The 20,646-nt window shown below is 41.3% G+C and overlaps 1 protein-coding gene across 1 annotated transcript; it reads left to right on the forward strand.

The window, feature by feature from the left end:
* Positions 1-15,656: 15,656 nt before the first annotated feature.
* On the forward strand, positions 15,657-16,436 carry dio3a (iodothyronine deiodinase 3a; the record flags this gene model as incomplete). Its single annotated transcript, XM_080750354.1, has 1 exon — positions 15,657-16,436. One exon carries the CDS (start codon positions 15,657-15,659, stop codon positions 16,434-16,436), a length of 780 nt encoding a protein of 259 aa, XP_080606480.1.
* Positions 16,437-20,646: the final 4,210 nt, after the last annotated feature.

Here is a 20,646-nt window from a genome sequence, read left to right on the forward strand (position 1 = left end):
CGGTCTCTTTTTGTAAGTCACTTTATGTATATATACTTATATATTATTCGCCCCCTCTATTGATGCACCTTTTCTTTATTGGTACTGTACTGCTCTTTTTTTTTCTTTTACTCTTATCTATCTTTTGTCTTACTTCTCTGTAACTTTGTAAATACTGTATACTGCTACAACTGGACAACTGAATTTCCCCCTTGGGATAATAAAGGTATCTATCTATCTAACTTTCACAAAAATAAATGTGACACAAAGGTCACTATGTTAGGTTACCTACAGTATCTCAAGCAATATTCAAGTTTCATACGATTCTGAAATAAACTGCAACAAATGGCTTCCTAGAAGGTAAGAAATATACATTTGAAAATCTATTATGGTATGCTTTAAATCAGTTGTTCTCAAACTTGGGGTCGGACGGGGTCCCCAGATGATTAGCTTAATGTAATTTATTTTTCTCACTCAACGGTAAACAAACCAACATACAGTATAAATGTATACAGGGTATCTGCACATTTATAAAGTCACAATTTAAGGACTTTCAATATTGTTTTAATCCCAAACTGGCCAAACTGTCAAATATTAAGTGAGCAAGAGGCGAACATTGTGAAAATAGCCGATCTACTGCGAGGCGTTGTGAGCATGTAGTTCGACTATTTTCACAATATTTATCTGTGGAACAGAGTCACATTAAATGTAATACCTACAATTCCGAGGGCTTGTCAGGGTGGGGGTCCCCAGTTCAAATATGTTTAACAGTTGGCAGTAATGTACAGTCTATGCCTATTCACGATATTCCTGGCCCCGCCCCCGGCTTCCTGTTCATATCCTGAAAGAAAATAAAAAACATCATTTGGTTTCCTGTGTCCTTGCATTAAAGTGTCAGTAGAGGCGCTCTGGGCTCTTGGCTCTGAATGAACCTGTGTTGCCATGTCTGCTTATAATAAGCAATTGGTGTCGTTGTTTATTGGGCTTACTTTCTAATATTTTTTAAACCAGTGGTTCCCAAATCTTTTCATATCAAGGACCCCAGATTAACAGATTTGTCCACAGTCGCAGACCCCCATCTGAAAATATGTGGTGCCAGGGACCCCCACACAGATTTGTGTTGTTAAAATGTTTCAAAAATATTCAAATTATTTTCGTTTTTTCTTTCCTCTATATTTTTTAAATAGCAAATATACAAGCTCACAATGTGTCACAATGTGACACATTGTGAGCTTGCTGATCTGCTATTTTCAAATGTAAATGTAAAGTAGTAAAACTGAACCTAGTTAATTCTATTGGGCTTATTATTCATAGACCTGGCCGCTTGTCTCTGGCAATATCTGGCAACAGACAATTCCCTGTCACTTCCTTGGGATCTCTTGTTCTTCGACTTGGGAGGAAGTGAAAAGATGTTTAAAAATGCTCCAGCGCCCTCTGTAAAAGGAAAATGGCAGCCTCCATAGAATGGCCAGGAATATCGTGAATACAGTACATGACTTGGCAGTGAATGGACAAAACACGCAATAACACCTGTTTGGTCCTTTAACCTCCAGCTGGCCAAATGGCAGTTAAATCCACCTTTATGCCTCTTTCAAGGATATAAACTGTGTGCATTATAGTCTGCGAGTAAAATAACATTAAAACCAAGATGCTGCTTAGCATCCCCTTGAGAATGATGCAAGGAGATGAGATGAAACAGATTATTATAACACGTTAGTCCATTCCTTTTTGGCTTGCCAGTTGCTGAGATACAAACAGCCCACAGGGCAGGCAACAGCAGTTCATTCAAGTTGAGCTGGAACACTAGTGCTCTTTGATTTAGAAGAGGTCGTGGAAGGAGAAGGGTGGGGGGTGGGGGGCGTGTGTGTGTGGGGTGTGAAGACCATATACTTTATTCAATTCTGTACAAGGAGGGGATATCAGTGACTGACTTGAAAGGAAAAAGGAGCCCACATTGATGCTTATCATAAAACTGTTTTGGGGGGCTTGTCTTTATGATATTTCATCAGTTGTGGTCTCTGGCACAGTTCCATCTCAATAAGTAAGCACGGAGAAACGGGCTGATTTCCCAGATCTGCATTGTCCTCGGCTGAACCGCACGCCACTGCCAAGAATCCAGCGAAGTTTATAGAAGGTAAGAGTACGTGGACTCTGTGTATTTCACCCGCAGAGATGAGACAAATGACTCACTGCAAATTTTAGGTGGAACAGGTACAGTATGCCCCCCACCCCCAAACACTTTTGTTCATCTTTCTGTGGGAAAGTAAAGCGGATTTAGACAATGTTAATGCAGATAAGATGAGGCGGGAGGCAGTAAATAAAGAAAGGTGAGAAAGATGGGGAGAAAAGGAGAGCAAACAGCCGACTGAAATACACAAGGGCAAAGGACAAACAAAAAAAGCATAGATTAGCCTATTGTAGTGCTCTTTCCAAACCAATGTTACAATGTTTGTGCTGCACAATAAATGAAAACAGGAGAAGTGCAAGTGATTAGAAGAACGTGGTGCCAATCAAATGTGAGGCATTGTAAAAACAAGTGGAAATATGTACTCAATGTAATGTACATTTTATTAACTTTGGTAACTTGATTAAAAGTCATTAGCTTTTTGCCGTTAAAATGTACCTGTATGTTCTTAAAGGAGTTTTAAGATGACACTGTTTTGATTCCTCAGACAGATGGTTCCAGATCCCTGGGGTCCTGATGGCAAAGGAATGGTCACCTATCTTAACCTATTTGGTTTCATTTGTACTTGGTGTTACTGTGTAATTAGCGAAGAACATGTTCCACTAGCTGAATCAACAGACTAGCTCACTGAAAATAAAAACTACAGTTATCATTCTGTTCCTGTCCACAATGAGAAATCACAGCACACCACTGAAGTAATAATCTTGTTCATTATTTAGCACTGACACTAATTTCATTTTTACACATAATATGAGAGGTTACTAATCATAAAACGTCTTCATGTACATAGACTTCATTGAACTGCTCAATTAGACTATATTTGTTACAGCAGCACAAAATAAATTCACGGTCAAGCTGACATGCATTTTTAATACATAAAGTTAATCAACCCTCCCATGGAAATAAATTGTGGCTTCGCAATATGATTGGTCATTTTGATGTAGTAGTCTACCTGCTAACTGTAGTCAGTGACGGTAGCAAATCAGTATGTAAGCTATCAGTATCAATATGTTTAGTTTTGAGCCAGTGAGTGTTGAATACGCCGTTTTAATAAAATAATTAATTGGATGACTGACTGACTGACTGACTGAGTAGAATAACTTATAATTCTTGTAAAAACATAATGCTTGTTCTGTTACATTTTCTGAATCTGAGAATCTGAGGTCAACAGATCAATGGGTATTTTATGTGTCACAAGGTCACACCAGACTTTTGTTTTGTGATAAACAGAAAATATCTGATCTTAATACAACTACAGTATATGGCACTGGGCATGCATGCTGTTAACGTGTTCAGGACCCTCCACCTTGGGTCCTAGTAACTCAGTCCCACTCCCCCTCCCCCCTTGTGACGCCCCTGTATACTCCTACTAACTGTTCTCTGAGTCATGAAGTCTAGACTGAGTTGACGAATGTCATGCTGTCTATACGTCTGGTTTACATTCTGAACTACTGAGGTCAAATATTACGCAGGGATTTACAGTAACAGGCGATTAAGGCATAACTGATGTAGTATGTGGTGAGGTGTCCAGGAGACCTCGAATGCCTTTGTTGAATAAACACACCAAGCCATAAAATGACAACAGCTGGCCATGTGCTCCAAGGCATAAATGACAGTAGCAGATAGTATAACTGTTCAGAAACAGATATCAAAGTTGAAGTTGGCACACTGATGCTTGGCTGTAAACGTCCCCTTACGCTTGGCTGTGACTCATAACATCACATCGCAAATCATTTTTATCACTCTGCTCATTGTCAATATTATTTTACAGCATATTATCCTCTGTATGACTATTTAATAAGGTATTGGTTTATTAAGGTTGTCAAGCGCAACAGCAGCCTTCTGTTCCATGCTGGAGGGAAACTACATACGATTCATGTGAACATAATTTTATGAACATTTACTTTTCTGTATAGCTTGGAAAATGTAAAGCTGCTTACAGTATGTTAAGTAAAATGTGTCTTCATTCAGTATATCCTTAGATGTTTCAGTCAGATCAAGCGTCCCTACTGGCGCAGTGGTGTACTGTATGCCATGTCCTCAGATGACCCTGGTAGATATTAATGTGGTTATCATTTGTTGTTGTTAGTCTTTGAAGACTGATTGTGACAAATACTTGACATAACCAATTTAAAGGCATGTAACTTTGCCCTGTGTTTACCTAGATCTTTTCCACTCTTTTTTAATTTCATTACAAACATAACTAAACTAGCATAAGTTATAGTTATAAGGGGGGGTCATGGTTATTGCCTTTAAAGCCATACTGTGTAAGATGCCCAACTAGTGGTCATTAGCCCTATAGCAAACCGCGGTCGCGTCCGCGTCTTTCGGACGTTTTTCGTACCTTCAGACCCCCGCGTCTGCCTCCACCTCGCTGAGATCTATCTTTTAAGGGGTCCCTTGTTCCTGTGCGTTCAGTAATTCCAGAGATACGGACTCCTTCACCCTGCCTGGTAGGCGAAATTACCTAGAGAAGGGATGGTACAAACGGGCGACAACAAATATGGCTGCCATAGCGACCCCACTTCAAGATGCGCTGTGATTGGCCGGCAGTTGTATAACCCTCGCTGTGATTGGCCGGTAGTGTGATGACGCAATTTTGGCGCGAGATCCGGTCCACGGCAAGGATCTCAGTTTACATACAGAGAAGGCTTTACAGGCTGAAATTCACGGCGCGGATCTTCTAAAACTTTTGTGATTTAATAGTTAGGAGAATTTTAAGATTTGTTTTATAAAAAAAGTTACATAGTACAACTTTAAATATCTGACCCTTGCTAATAATTCATTTAAAGACAACTGACCGTTGGGGATAGATTTCTCTAGATTTATTTTTTGTTAAATTAAGTGGGACAAATGCTGAGAAAACCTCTGTTTTCTAAATAATCTTTGACAAATGATGTACAAATTGTAAAACGAATAAATTACAAAATAACTTTTATTAAACTGCAATAGAGGATTATGTTTTATTCCACAGTTTTCCTCTTATGAAGAATACGGTTTACACCAATTGACACAACCCAGTTGCACTTGGCAATGTTGCCTCTAGATTCAAATTCTACTCTTTGCTGAAGAAATTGACACTGAAAATCAAGCATTAGTGTCAAGGTCAAATGATTTGAATGGTGTTTTATTTAATTTCACCTGACAATCAAGATAAAAACTTGTGTGCATGTGTGTGAGAGAAAGAGAGAGAGAGAGAGAGAGAGGAGAGGAGAGGAGAGGAGAGGAGAGGAGAGGGGGAGAGAGAGGTTTACTAAAATGTGATTGACCTCAAATCCTAACATTACACATCCCTCAAAAGTCAAAAGATCAACATAAACTGCCCACAAAATGTTCGGAAAACGTAACTTCGGTCCATTATCTCTCCCCTTCCGTAATACCATTGTGTTTCATATTGTTATCGTTGATCAGTCATCTTTACAACGAGGTACAGCTTGTAAGGATAGTGCATTTGTGGAATGAGCAACACAGATAATTGTATGGGTATCGCCTCCAAAACATTTGCCAAAATCACCCAGTATGCTTTTGTAATCGCTCTTGTTTTGAGCAACCTGCCAGAACACACCTGCTGAGAGGTGTGTACCAGTCACAGGAGTGTGACCGGCACCTGCATGGACGGATTAACCCCCGCGAGGGCCCCTGGCCGATAATTTTTTAGGGCCCCTAAAAAAGGGGGGGGGGGGGGTGGCAAAGGTCAGGCCAAAGGTGGTACTGCAGCTGAAAATGCTCTGAGAGCCATTCAAAAATGAGAGGCTCTCTATTCAGGAGTGGTAATTTAGCCTCAAACCTTTTGAAAAACGTTTTTGGGACATAAACAATATGACATAAATACTTTTTAAATGCATGGTGTATCACCTTTAAGCCATGATGATCATCTGTGGACCAAGAAAGCACCTGTAGACAACAGAGGAGGGGCCCACACATTTGATTTTTGCTTAAAATATACATTTAATTTTTGTAAATTGTCATTGACCACGCAGGCCAGTTCCCCCAAGGGCCCCTGAGAGCCAAGGGCCCCTGGCAACGGCCCCACCGGCCCAATGGTTAATACAGCCCTGGGCACCTGAGCAGGGTCTTGCAACTTTGTTGAGTTTGTGTATACTCCATGCAGCAACACTGGCCCCCTAGAAAGATGCCAGGATAAGGCATGTGGAATGTAGGTGAAGCTGGTGTTCCGTTACGCAGATTGCACATTATTTGGTGTCAGCCCTGAGACCATTTGCAGGCAGTACAGGTGTGTGCGCACCCGCCACCCAAGCATGGGTCCTGCAACTTTGACATCTGTCTGTGATGTTGAGTAAATTGCCTGGTAATCTCTTTTATTTTTTTACTTTTACTTTTTTTTTTTTACTTTACTTAAATCTCTGCAAGGAAATGTATGGGTCCTCAGTGAAGCAAATGTAAGGAACCGGTCTTCTTGGGGTGTTGTCTCCCTTTGCCTTTACCAGTCTCACAGAACTTGGTCCTAAGTTTTGAAATGGTGCAATGTTTATTTGGGTTGCTCATTCCACAAATGCACCCTTACTAGCTGTACCTCGTTGTAATGGAGACTAATCAACGATAGAAATATATATAAAACACAATACCAATTGGTATTTGTGGGCTGCCTACCATTAGACCCTCCTAACACTACTAGTAACCAGTAAGACTCCCTAATCGGGAGATAAGCGACTGCTCAGTCACATGTATACACACTGCAAAAAGCAACCTCATGGTGGCGCAAGAAGAGGGGCATGTGAGAAATCAGGGGCTGTGGTTTGTGGTTGTCTGTGGTTGTGGGTTGCCAGCCAATGAGTGTGTGCGCAAAGTTTGGCATGGATAGGGGCAACAGTGCCGGAGAGTAGGGCCAAAAGTGTGATGTGATGTGACAGACAGGAGGGACTGACAGACAGCCGGTGGAGGTTTTCATAGTAATTGTGCGACCTGCCGGTCACAATGACAACATTGACATAATTTCTTTCTTTTTTTCTTTTTTTTTACAAATCCTACCCAACCGATAATAAACGTGAATGCTCTCTTGCTCTAAACTGTAGACTGTAACCCATAACCCATAACAGAGATAAATCTTAATACAGTGCTCTTCCAGTCAAGGAGTGGTGGACACAGAGCTTTACTTCTCGACCACATGTAAATATAGAAAGACCCAACCCAACCCAACCTCTACTTAAAGAAGATGAATGTTCAAGATCAATAACAATGATCAATTCTCAACAAAAAAATATTCAAATACTAACCAGTTAACTCATGCATGCTGTCCTTAAAGCAGCACTATGTACAGATAGTTTGGGGTATCAGTGGCCTTTGGACACAAATAACATGGCAGCTAATGTCTTTGATTACCCTTCATATACCCAAGACTCTCTGCAAGCATGTCTGGCAAGGGCAGGGCACGCCGTGATTGGCCAGTCTTCTCTTTGTGGGACGAAGCCCCTGAGTCTATAAATGTATATGGAAGGATGAATGTTATTGCTTAAACATGTAACCTTTTCAATTTGACATTATATAGTAGTTAAAAAGTGACATAGTGCTGCTTTAATAGACTCTGAGCATCTGTTTACAAATGAGCTGCAATCTGAATGGACTAAATCCCAGCAATGCTTGTCTGAGTTATACCCTATAAGTCTCAATGGCCACTGGCTTGCCATTATACTCGTACTTCATTGTGGTGTCACACACTGAAAATATCAGATGTACAGATCTTCTCGCTTGTAGATCGGCTATTTGTGGCAATGAATTAATTAGGCAATACTGTTCAACTGCAGTAGCAGCATGACTGCTTTTTTGCAGCAACATACAAGTCTCCCTTCTCGACCTTAAATTCTGTTTACTTAACTACTTACTGTATACCATTTATACTTTGTAACTAATAATTAGGGGATATCTCTGCCGATAATAGCAGATCTACAAACTCATAACTCGCCAGGTTGAGATGCGTTGGAAGTAGATTAGATTTTTTTCTGAAAATGTCCCCCCCTCCCAGAATAGCGATGCCAGAGCAAGGCAGTATTTCAAACAGTCATGTCAATAAAAAAGCCAATGAATGAACATTTATTTGACATAATTTTGGAATATAGCCCACTGGAAATTATAGTACAGTAGATGTGGTTATACAATGTAAAATCCCCCGTGTTGATTTATCTATTTGTAACTCAGAGTTACAAATGTGAGTAACCAAATGGACCCTTATAGGTACTTGAGTAGGGTTACATTTGTACACTCAAGAGTTAAATTAATATTAACTATTTTATTGTGTACCTCCAAATCCATTTCGGTCTTCGATTTGAACAAATAAGCCAATCATGTCAATCTAAAGCTTTTGTCAGACAGGAGTTAGTGGAGTATTCTCAGCTTTTGTCAGACAGGAGTTAGTGAAGTATTCTCCACACATACCCACAAGAAGGCTATTAATATTGTGTGTGCACGCATCCTTGCCTGCGTGAGTGTGAGAGAGTCTACAAGGGGAGAAGCAAGGCATGACAGAATTGTTGATGTATTAGTCTTAAGAACATAATGCAGTTATGCTCTGTCTACAAACATGGGCTCTGCTCTCCCTCTGCTGCGCCTGGGGAGACAACGGACTGACCTCATGCTTCCTTCTATGCATGAGGAGTCCAAGTTGCTTCTTTTCACCTGACAGTGGGGATTTGCCCGGTTTGGACGTAGCGCGTGGAAGGAACACGTTATTCCAACCAGTTCGTTTCCCCTCCATCAGGCGCCAGGCTGGCCAGGGGGAGGCATAGAGAGCAGGATTACTGCATGTTTTTGTGAGGGTATCTACCCTAGGAGACACGGGGAGAACATGCAAACTCCACACAGAAAGGCCCTATCGCCAACCCCACCTAGGGTGTGGGCGCTGATGACGCGGAGGAGGGAACGCTGCTCCTACAGATTTTGCCCTAAAATCACGCAAAGCGGTACACAGTATCTCTAAAGTCATGTCATCAACATGGATCTGTCCCATTCCCCATATTACCTCCTAATTGGCTACCATTGCCTTCTAATGTTTGTGTATGCAACCTGACGGTCGCTTATCTCCCGATTAGGGAGTCTTACTAGTGCAAGAGTTGTATGAGTGTAAACTACATATGGTTGTTAGTGGGCGCTGTTTTTCCCTTTCTTTCTTTCTTTTCTTTTCTTTTTTCTTTTTTCTTGACGATGGGTTCCCAGATTGGATTTGTGAGGGGTCTGCAGGTGGCAGGAATGCCCAAGTCAAAAGCAAAGGCACTGACCAAATTCTGCTCTGTACCTGCTATGACAGTTGCCACTTTGGAAGAAAGTTCTGTTTTACCGAGATTCATTAACCAGTCTAATAGGAGAACTAGGGACTTTTTTGGGAAGAGAACTGGGCCCATTTTGGGAAGAGAACTATTGTTGTTACTTGAGAGAACTGGTCCTGTTTTGGGGAGAGAACTGGGTCTATTTCCAGTTTTACATTTTGGACCCATTTCTAATCACCCATTCCTGTTGTATATTTTGAAACCCATGTCTAATCACTCATGAACAATGAGGTGTATTATTTGATAGCTAACACAGGAATGCTGACAGAACCCTCGCTAAAAAACCCAGGACATAAATTCACTCGTCCTATACAATTCGCCCTCCTGCATGCATTTACCAACCGTAGCATTTGCCTACCCTCAATGACCATACATGTAAGTTAGATAGCATTTTTTAGGTTTTTATATAGTTTTAACTGAATAGGTGCTTGGTCGGCGTACCTATGTTCTTTTTCTTAGATCACTATTTCTATGAATTTGATGTATTGATGTTGATGTATTGATGTAGGCCTATTACCTTGCTTGCGGCCGTAGGTCGCAGTTTACTATAAAAACCGGCACATGCTGTCAGTCAGTCCGTCTGTCTGTAACGCCTCAATGTTTATAACTGTTCTGACACACATTGTTGACTGTCTAGACTGCTGACTATCATCACCTGGATATCCATGCCCTTTGTGCATTTTCTTTGCTCTAAGTTGATCCTATGCCAAAACGAAAGTTGATCCCATGCCAAAGAGCCGTCAAGCATTTTTGGGTCAAAGTTGATCCCATTTATAGTCTTTAAGTGTGATCCAATTTATTTGGTATGCTTCTTATCTTAATCTATAGGCTACCACCTTGGTTATATTGATCACTGTTTGTTAAGGCCCTTGTGAACTTCATTGTTGCAACTGTCAAGAAGTTATCTATCAAGAGTACTAAGAGATGCTGTGAAGCAGAAGTTGTAATGGTCTAAGTTAAGTCTCTCAGCATAGAGATTCTGTGTTCAAATCCCAGTCCTTTTATAGTTAGTTGCTGGAATTCTTTGAGATTTACAAGGTTAAAACACAAAAGAAGTACTCAAAAGCACCAGAAGTTACCTTAGTGTGAGATGTGTTGTGGTCTAAAGATCAGTCTCCCAGTGCAGAGGTTTCAAGTTCAAATCCAAGGCCTCCTACATCGCTGTAGTACATTGACATTTTCAAGGTTAAAATACAAAATAATGAGTCAAAAGCACCAGAAAAATCACACCTGTATGAACTGAGCGGTGGAGGCCTGCGCACCTTGAGGTACATGCAGGGGTTGAGGTATATGTAGTAGAAGTAAAACTATTGGAAATACTCAAGTACAAATACCTTAAAATGATCGAATCCAACTCTCAAAAAGGGTAGTGAAATGTGTGTGTGTGTGTGTGTGTGTGTGTGTGTGTGTGTGTGTGTGTGTGTGTGTGTGTGTGCGTGCGTGCGTGCGTGCGTGCGTGCGTGCGTGCGTGCGTGCGTGCGTGCGTGCGTGCGTGCGTGCGTGCGTGCGTGTGTGCGCTCGCGTGCGTGTGTCTCTGGTCTCTTCTGGGCTTGTGTTGACCTCAATGACCCCTGACTGATTGACCCCTTGCTGTGGTATGCGTGTGTGTGTGTGTGTGTGTGTGTGTGTGTGTGTGTGTGTGTGTGTGTGTGTGTGTGTGTGTGTGTGTACTGTGTGGTCAGGAGAGGTATTGCAGGCTACAGACAGACAAAGTCACACACACACGGACGTTTCGAAACACAGGAGCGGCTCCACCGCTCAAAAAACTGTAGTGGGAGTCTAAAGATTAGACTCTCAGTGCAGGGGTTCCATGTTCAAATCTCAGTCTTCCTACATTGCTGTAGTACTTTGACCTTTTCAAGGTTAAAATACAAAATAATTATTCAAAAGCACTTGAAAGAATCTGTAGTGGAATACGGTGTAGTGGATTGGAGTTTGGACTCTCATTTCAGAGCTTCCCAGTCCTCCTATAAATTGTTACTGTATACTTGGACCTTTTCAAGGTTAAAATACAAAAGAAGTACTCAAAAGGACCAGAAAATACCTGCAGTGAAAAAGTGTGTAGTGGTCTAAAGATCAGACTCTTCAGCTCAGAGGTGCCATGTTCAAATCCCAGTCTACTTACAGTTCATTGCTGGAGTACTTTGACCTTTTCCAGGCTAAAATACAAGAGAACAACTCAAAAGCACCAGGAGATAACTGTTGAGGGCCCAAAGGTGCCTTGGCTCAATGGTGTGGTGCGCTTGATCGGTTGTCCCTACTACAGACAGGTTCCAGACAAGTTCAAGTCCCATGCCCAAGGTACACTGAGGACCATCGGGAGGGGTGTCCCTCCCCCTGTTTCCTGAGAAGTAAAGGTGTAGGGTTATGTCTGAAAGAACACTGTCCAGCCATACTTTTACAGGAAAAACTTCTAAATGGTGAAATTCAACTGCCTTCATTTTTTTTACAGTAAAAACTGACTTCATGGCCTGAATCACCATTTTGTTTGGTCTGAGGAGTGCAGGAAAGGGCTTTGGGCATTCCCTTATGAAGTCATGTTAGATATGGGCTTAATATTGATGACATCAGGGAACTCCATATATGGGCATAAAAGGGATTCTGTTAGTGTGCCATCACAGTGAAGCCAGAGCGTGATGTCAGAGCAGCAAACCCATTCTGTTAAGAGTAGTTCCCCTGACATCACAGTGTCGTCAGAGCGACAAACCCATAGACCTGTGATGTCACAGTGATGTGTCAGGGGAACCACAGTGTCAGGCGTGACCTACAGAGATACGCGGACAAGATGTGCCGGTTTTCATAGTTAACTGCGACCTACAGTCGCAACAAGTGCGCCACACCATTGAGCCAAGGTGCCTTTGGGCCACCAACAGGTATCTCCTGGGTATCTCCCTGGTGCTATTTTAACCTTGAAAAGGTCAACATATTCCAGTAATGTACTGTAGGTGGACTGGGATTTTAACACTGAACCTCTGTGCTGAGAGTCTGATTTATAGACAACTATACCATCTCTCCATACAGGTACCTGATAATGCTTTTGAATAGTTCTTTTGTATTTAACCTAGAAAATGTCAAAGCGCATATAGAGCAGGGGTTTTCAAAGTGGGTGACGGGGCACCCTGGGGTGCCGCGACGGCAGTCCAGGGGTGCCGCGAGATCATTTGAAAGTATTTGGAATTTATTTGGACACTTGAAAAAATATTTAGTATCATTATAAACTTGAAGTACAAAGTTATTTTCAGTCAGTTCTAACAACATTTTCCTCGCAACATAATCACTAAAACATTGTCACTGTCGGGCAGAAACCTTGTATCTTCAAGTTTCAAATGTGTACGTCTTTTGGTAAAGCAAAGCCCTGCTTCATCATATAAGACTGTCGCACAAAACTAGTGAAAACGCCTCGCGATGCGAGGCGTTGTGTGCTTGTAGATCTGGTGTTTTCACTAGTTCAGATCATTTTATAGATGATAAATACAAAACGAATGGTTTTGGACATACAAGGTTTCCACCCGACAACGACAATCTGCTATAAATATAAGGTGCTGGGAGTGAAAATGATAATGTAGGGGTGCCTCGGATTAAAACAATATTTATGGGGTGCCCTGAGACAAAAAAGTTTGGGAACCCCTGATATAGAGGACTGAGATTTGAACATAGAACCTCTACAATATAAGGCTGAGCCCAATGGCCCTATCATAGTACAGTCTGCGGTGATAAGCCTTCACCGCGGTGTAGTTTTTTCTAGCTATCACCTAGGCATTGTTATAATTTTTTAGGTGATAGCTAGACAACTACACCAAGGTGGAGGTCTTCACCTTGGACTATGATAGAGGCTTTAGATCACTGGTTGGATCACTACATCATATCTCATTGCAGGTATTCTCTGTCTGGTGCTTTTGAGTATTCTTTTGTAGCCTATTTTAACCTTGAAAATGTCAAAGTGCAACAGCAACAAGCTGTAGTTGAACATGGGATATCTGCATGAGAGTCTGATCTTCAGACCACTAGACCATTTCTGGTGCTTTTAAGTACTTCTTTTGTATTTAAGGCATGACATTTTCAATACTCCTGCAATGAACTTTAGGTAACCTTAGTAACCTCTGTGCTGAGAGTCTGATCTTTACACCACTACACCATCTCCCACAGCAGGTGTTTAAAAGACAAAGAAGTGGCGCCGGCCGCAACACGCTGTAGCCAAAGTGCCAATATTTATTTTAGGACACAGAGGGAAAGTTGATCTCATCCCAAAGCGCCAGTGGTCGCCCAGCAGTCTGCTGTCACCCAGGCGGATGCGTGCATGCGCCCATGTGCGCGACCTCACCCTTTAGGGCGAGATCGCTTCTCGCCCTTAGGGCGTCTTACTGGTTGTAAATCACTCTTGATTTAGAGCGTCTGCTAAATGCCTAAACATTGTTAGCACTCTGACCTAACCTGACTTTCGCCAGATGGTGGCAGCATTGCTTATGCATTGCTTTACCATCTGGGCTCGCTCCAGCACAGTTGATAACACTCGTAAAGTCCCGGGCTGGACCAATCAGCGGCAGCTATGGGCGGGCTCTGAGCGGCTCTGAGCCAATAGAGTCTGATTGCAGACCACGTGGAAACCCAGGAGGCGGATTCTGGGTGCAACGTCATGCAGACAGGCCAATATGAGTGGTTGGAGTTGGCACGGCCATATCCAATCACCTGCTTTAGAATTTGAAAAAATGGCCCGCCCCTTACATCGGTTGTGCTGGACCGAGCCCAGATGGTAAAGCAGAGCGTTATGCAGGCATACGCAATGCTGCAAACCATCTGGCGAAAGTCAGGTTAACTCTGACCACTTGAGAGCCCCACAGTACTGATAAAAAACTGACTACCTTAAAAAGCTATACCTTTTTAACATTTTGGTTATAGGTCTTTTCCTTATGCCTTGACTTTACTTACATTTTAGTAGCATCTTAATTGTTTATTTTCCCTTTGCTATTTTTATGTCATTGTTAGCCCTCTACCACGTTAACATTTGTGATAACGTTAACACAAATACAATTATTATCGTTATTATTATAATTATTATAGCCTAAATATATTTTCAAAATTGTATGGTTCAAATAAAAAATCTGGGGTACTACATTCACCATTATTTATTTTTGGTATTTACTAAATATATCACATCAAGAATAAATTATGGCAGGCAACCTGCCAGCCTGCCATGATGGAGGGAAAAGTACATCTGCTGTAAATGTAACTGTTGTATAGCCATCTGGTCACTCTTGGTCATAGAGAATTTACTTAAACTTGATCAAATAATTTGAAATATACTTAATACAAAGTAATAAAGATTGTATCCTACCCAGTTCTCCAAAGAGACCCTTTAGTGCCCACCAGGTCTCTTGTATTCTTTGGGCCTTTGCTTTGGCTCTTGACATGTGTCCTTTTTCTTGACATGCCAAAGTAAACTTGCAAATCAAATTATAATAAGTTTATGTTTCAGGGAATATATGTTAGACAATATTTGGTAGGCTATTATCAATTGATTGGTATATTAATATTCAGTTAACACTATAGTTGCCATCAAACTTCTGCAATCACCACTCTCCATCCTTTTCTTGGTTTAAATACCCAAGGAAGGGGTTTCTCTATTCTGATATTATGTCTCACAACTTTTGGGTTGTTGTTGCAAAATATCATGGGGCCCAGACAAAGATTTAGATTAAAAGAATGTCGACTACTAGGCTCTTATCTGGCTATTCACTGGATTGCATGCATGTCTAAAATGTATATTTCAGGATTGAGTAGGACTCAATTTTCAGTCTGATATAAATCATAGACTGTAGTGTGGAATGCTGTCATTTAGGTCCAGTTCAGGTAACAACAACTATAGCCTATATAGCATAATAATTCCATAAAGCAGTAAAAACATATTATTGGGCCTATTGCCTAATTATCTGAAATGTTGTCTACTTTCTCAACGTTTAACTACATGGTGCGCCCTCTCCCCCATTGGTTCTTTGGCTGTGAAGTTGACAGAAGGTAATCCCCACCATGTGAGGCCTCGGCCCCAGTTTGGAGGCGGGGTGTTATTCATTCAAATCTGCCGGTGCTATAAAAAGAGGGAAAGTTGCAAGTGGCCGAACTTGAGCCTGCAGGATCGTAGCGCAAGGACACAGCTAAAAGCACTGAAGTTTCACTGTGGCGCGCACATAGCAATCTTGCTGGGGGTTAAAAAAGTCACAATGAATACAGTCAAGGCTATTAAAAATGCAATAGTGTGTCTTGTCCTGCTGCCACGTTTTCTAATAGCAGCCGTAATGTTTTGGTTGCTTGACTTTTTATGCATAAGGAAAAGGGTGTTCATCAGAATGAGGGAGCCAGAGGGAGATGCCGTCGACCCCCCGTTGTGCATATCTGATTCCAACAGGATGTGCACCTTGGAGTCCCTCAGGGCCGTCTGGCACGGACACAAATTGGACTTTCTGAAAGCAGCGCACCTTGGACACGGCGCGCCCAACACCGAAGTTGTGCAGCTGGACCAGAAGCGCAGCCGGATCCTCGATTACGCAAAGGAAAAGAGACCGCTCATCCTCAACTTTGGCAGTTGCACCTGACCGCCGTTCATGGCGCGCCTGAAGGCGTTCCAGGGTGTTGTGCAACAGCACGCAGACATAGCAGACTCTGTGGTTGTGTACATAGAGGAAGCGCACCCCTCGGACGGCTGGGTGAGCTCCGACGCGCCCTACCAAATTCCCAGACACCGGTGTTTGGACGACAGACTGAGCGCGGCGCAGCTGATGCGCCTGGAGGTCCCCGAATGCCTGGTCGTGGTCGATAGCATGGAGAACTCTTCCAACGCGGCGTACGGAGCTTATTTTGACAGACTTTATATACTCCAAGACGGGAAAATAGTTTATCAGGGACGAAGAGGACCCGAGGGATATCGGATCTCAGAGCTCAAGGACTGGCTTGATCAATACAGGCAAATGGAAAAATCCACCAATGTAGTTATTAGCGTGTAGTACAGGTCCAATTTAGAGCTGTTATGAGAAATATGAATGCTGAAACTTTTCGGTATTAGGCTACAACCGGATAAATAAATTAGAGGCACACTGTCTGTTTGTGTTTGTTAATTTATTTATTTCGCAATATGTTGCAGACAGTTAATGATCCACATCGTCTGGTGGGCTGGCTACATCATTTTATTGGTCATCTTCTGTATGCAACCTGTTAATTTTCATCTGTTCATTGAGTTGTAAATAAGAGTATTTCTTTTATCACAAATGTATTTCTCTTATCCTGGTATGGCTGTGTATATAGCCTACACAATAAATAACTGATCTTGTGCGCCTTTATAGGCATTAATTACCATGATCGCCAGTATTGTTGTGAAGTTCGGTTTTTAAACGGATTCAACCAGAAAGCCGGTACTGATGTGTTTCATACTGGAGATCGTGGTGAACGTGCTATATCTTTTAACTCGGCTTTATTTTGATTTGTAAATATTGTTCATTTTTATGGGTATATTTTCATATAATAAAGTGATTTGTTCTACTCATGCATTGCATTCTTTCAAGTCTCAGAATATAGACTGGGAGATGTAGGTCTATAAGCGGTGTCCTAAGTTTTTTCAATTGAGTTTTTCTATTAAGTCCATAGCCTCTAGCCTGGTTGCTTCAAGTTCACAATATGGATATCACCTTAATGGCAATGAAAAGGGAAAATAAGGACTTATAGGACAAATTCATGCTCATTTGAATGATTCTATTCTAAGTCTGTCTGTCTCCTGTCTGTCTGTCTGTCTGTCTGTCTGTCTGTCTGTCTGTCTGTCTGTCTGTCTGTCTGTCTGTCTGTCTGTCTGTCTGTGTCTGTGACTGATATAGACTATATCTTTTAAATTGCCATAAAAATCATTCGACCTCAGGAACATTACGAAATTAAAGGAGAAATTAATTAATAATATACAGGAGCCAGGGATTAAATGTGAATGTGATAATAATTGCTTGACTTCACCTGAATTTAAAGTAACATTTATATGCACCAAAGCAATCCAGTAATTGTTACAAAACTAAGTTCTCTGACTTCTTTGAATGATGAATCTATAGGCCTGTAGGTATAAGTATTAAGCTAAAAGTGAATAATGTAGTAAAATACATTATGATTTGCTATTAAATGCATTGATATTCTCCAGTGGTTTCAGAGAGATTCGGAGAGCATTCTTTCAAGAATGCTTCTCAGCAGAAAAGGTTCAGAGGAATAATTCATATACTCCATAGTACACTGCGTACTTTTTCATTATAGTCCTTAAGGAGATGTCCATTATGGTCCTTATTTCAGATAGGCTGTGTAGATATTTAGTAGGCTAAGTAATGTTTATTTCCTTAAATGTATCATCCTTTTCAGATGATATAAGTAAAAAAGAAAAGGAGAAAAAAAAGAAACAAAGTTAAATAGGCCTAAAGTGTGATCATTTAAAGTCTTGGATCATGTGTGATAGCCTATACTATATGCATGTAAAAATAAATGATATAAGAGAGTACTTCTAAGTAAAAGAAAAGTATTCGGCAGATTTGCCACTACACTTGTCTAACCCTTTTACAATTTATAATCAGATAAGGATAATGCCATTATCCTTAGTGACTTTTCAATGTAGGTCACCAATCTCATGGTTTTATACCAAAAGCTTGTGAGGGGAGTTAAACTTAATACAATTTTCATTAATTAAATTGGTATTGAATAAACAAATGCAGCAGTGATACAGTACAGAACAACAACAAGCCTCTGTGCTGCATTTCTGACTTGTTGGGCCCCGTGCCTTCCATGGTTTAAGAAATTACAATATTATGTTGGAATGGTGCCGGGCATATCTTTTAATTTAACATATTATTGAAGTATTCGGTCTGAAGAAATATATCCTTATTCCTGAAAATAAATTATTGTATTTATTTTATTTTTTGTTTTGGGCAACACTGTGTGGTACACCTCAGCCAGGCAGTAGGCTTTACCATATGTGAGAGTGGTGATTGGGCTAAGGGAATGCACCTGCCAAGGATGGCACATGGTTGTTTCCAGAGCTGAGGGGTATGTAACTCTAGTTCATAAAGATTAAACCTATAACAACAGCTCAATCTATTTGGGAGAATGAATGTTCTGTTGCATGTCATTTGCTTTTGAAGTTGAAATTAGAATTTTGATGATCAAAAGGCCACTACATATACATGTACTTCTAGTGTAAATATACCTTAAAGCCCATAAAATGGAAACAAAATGCCATGCTAATCTAAGCTGTGCCACTCACTTCAACAAAAATCTTTAGAACACAAGGATAATTCTGATGGATGTCATAAATATGTCATATTTTGGAGCTGAATGCTTATTTACCACATCATGAAAAGAAAGATTGTTTTCTCCATCAGAGGGCTGAATAATAGCAATTCATATACCAACACTGTTATTATTTACAAAAAATCTCTCTCAGATAATGGTTTCAGAATCCAAATGTCTTGGCTCCATTGTACTGTAGGCCTGTGTTATGATTATTTATAAAGTGCTTTTCAAAACATGGTTGCAAAGAGTAGGGGACAGGGAGAAAGAGTAAAATGAGATAAATGAGAATAACAGTCCCCCACCAGTGGTCATCGGAGAACTTCTGTAGTTGGCGTGTATTTGAGTTGATGTGGACGTTGGAGGTACAGTTTAGAGCAGGGGTCTTCAACGTTTTCAGGCCAAGGACCCCTTAGTTGAGAGAGAGATGAAGCAGGGACCCCCACAACCTTTTCGTAGATTCCATATAGTTTCATCGTTTGACAGCACAATCATCAGTGCATTTTGGATTCATGTCAATTTGTGTTTTCAGATATTTAACCACTTAAACTGTCATTACTTAATAAACTTGACCTTTCACTCTAGTCTGCTCTTTTACCGCTCTACACCAAACCTCTTTGGCTGCGAGGCGTGGTGAGCTTGTAGATCGGCTATTTTCGGCTAAAGTTATCTGAATATATTATGGATGCTAGGGTTCATCGGGTTAATATAAAAAAGGAGAAAAAAGTTTCTATTACTCAAAGATTTGGAGGACCCCCTGTAGTAACTCTGAGGACCCCCTGTTGAAGACCCTTGGTTTAGAGGGTAAAGGTCACAGCATGATTCATTGAGCGCCGGTGTTGGTCACTGAATATCTGACAGGTTGCCTTGTAGTCTGTACTGTGGTCTACTGGTGTCCATAATCCAGGACACCAGGCTGTGGACCACCTGCATGCATCACAGAGATGGGTGGGTTGAAGGCAGCTGAGTAGTCAGAGAACATGCATCTCATGGTGCTGCACAGTGCACAGCCTAGCCAGTTTTGGGTTAGACTCTGTGGAGCAGATAGATGATGGCATGCAATGTTTGCCTTTATAAATTGCTGGGCATTGATTGATTGATTGAAGACTTTATTAGAAGTTTGCATAGAAAAAGGTACAGTTTCATGACGGTACAGTTCACTGGTACAAGGTTTACTAAAAGGAGATCCTAGAAAAGACTACGCTTATTTCCACAGTAAACCATTAAAGTATCTCATATAACATTGAATGACAGACGGATAGAACACACTACTATGCAGTAGATATAGTCAGGAAAAAAAGAAGAAAGAATAAACAAAAAAACAGTATATAAAGAGGGGTCAGGGAAGGGTAGGGCTGGGCTAGGTTTGTTTTTACCAGTTGCGAACGGCTGCCGCCTGTAAGTGGTTTTTCAGGGCGATTTTAAAGGATGCTAGGGAACCATACTCCTTTATGGCCTTCGGTAAGGCGTTCCACATATTGGTGGTATCATGGGAGTCTCTCACCAGGTGAAGTGCTGTAGGATGTCTCTCGAAGTTCTTCATGACATGTGACATCAGAGAATCTGTCCTGTAGTAATTGAGAGAGCTGGGGAATCCATTCTTGAACAATGCGGGGGGAGCTTCCAGAGCAGCCCATACTGTATATACAGTAGGAGAAGTTGAAGAGGTGCAGGAACACTATTGCCATCTACCTGGAGCCTTTACCACCATGGGGTTGGTGTTGTCTGGCCCTCTGGCCTCATTTATGCTGGTCTTGGAGAACTGCTTCCTCACCTGGCTAGTTGTGATTATCAGGGGTGAGGGGGTGGATGTTGTGTTGGGCAGTCTCCAGGTGTAGGAAAAACCCAGGAGGAGGAGTATGGGGCTAGCTAGGGGAATGGGGTGGAGAGGTGTGTTTGAAGGCACAT

Source organism: Nannobrachium achirus (assembly GCF_963921795.1).
Source record: "Nannobrachium achirus genome assembly, chromosome: 20".
In the NCBI taxonomy this organism is placed as follows: domain Eukaryota; kingdom Metazoa; phylum Chordata; class Actinopteri; order Myctophiformes; family Myctophidae; genus Nannobrachium; species Nannobrachium achirus.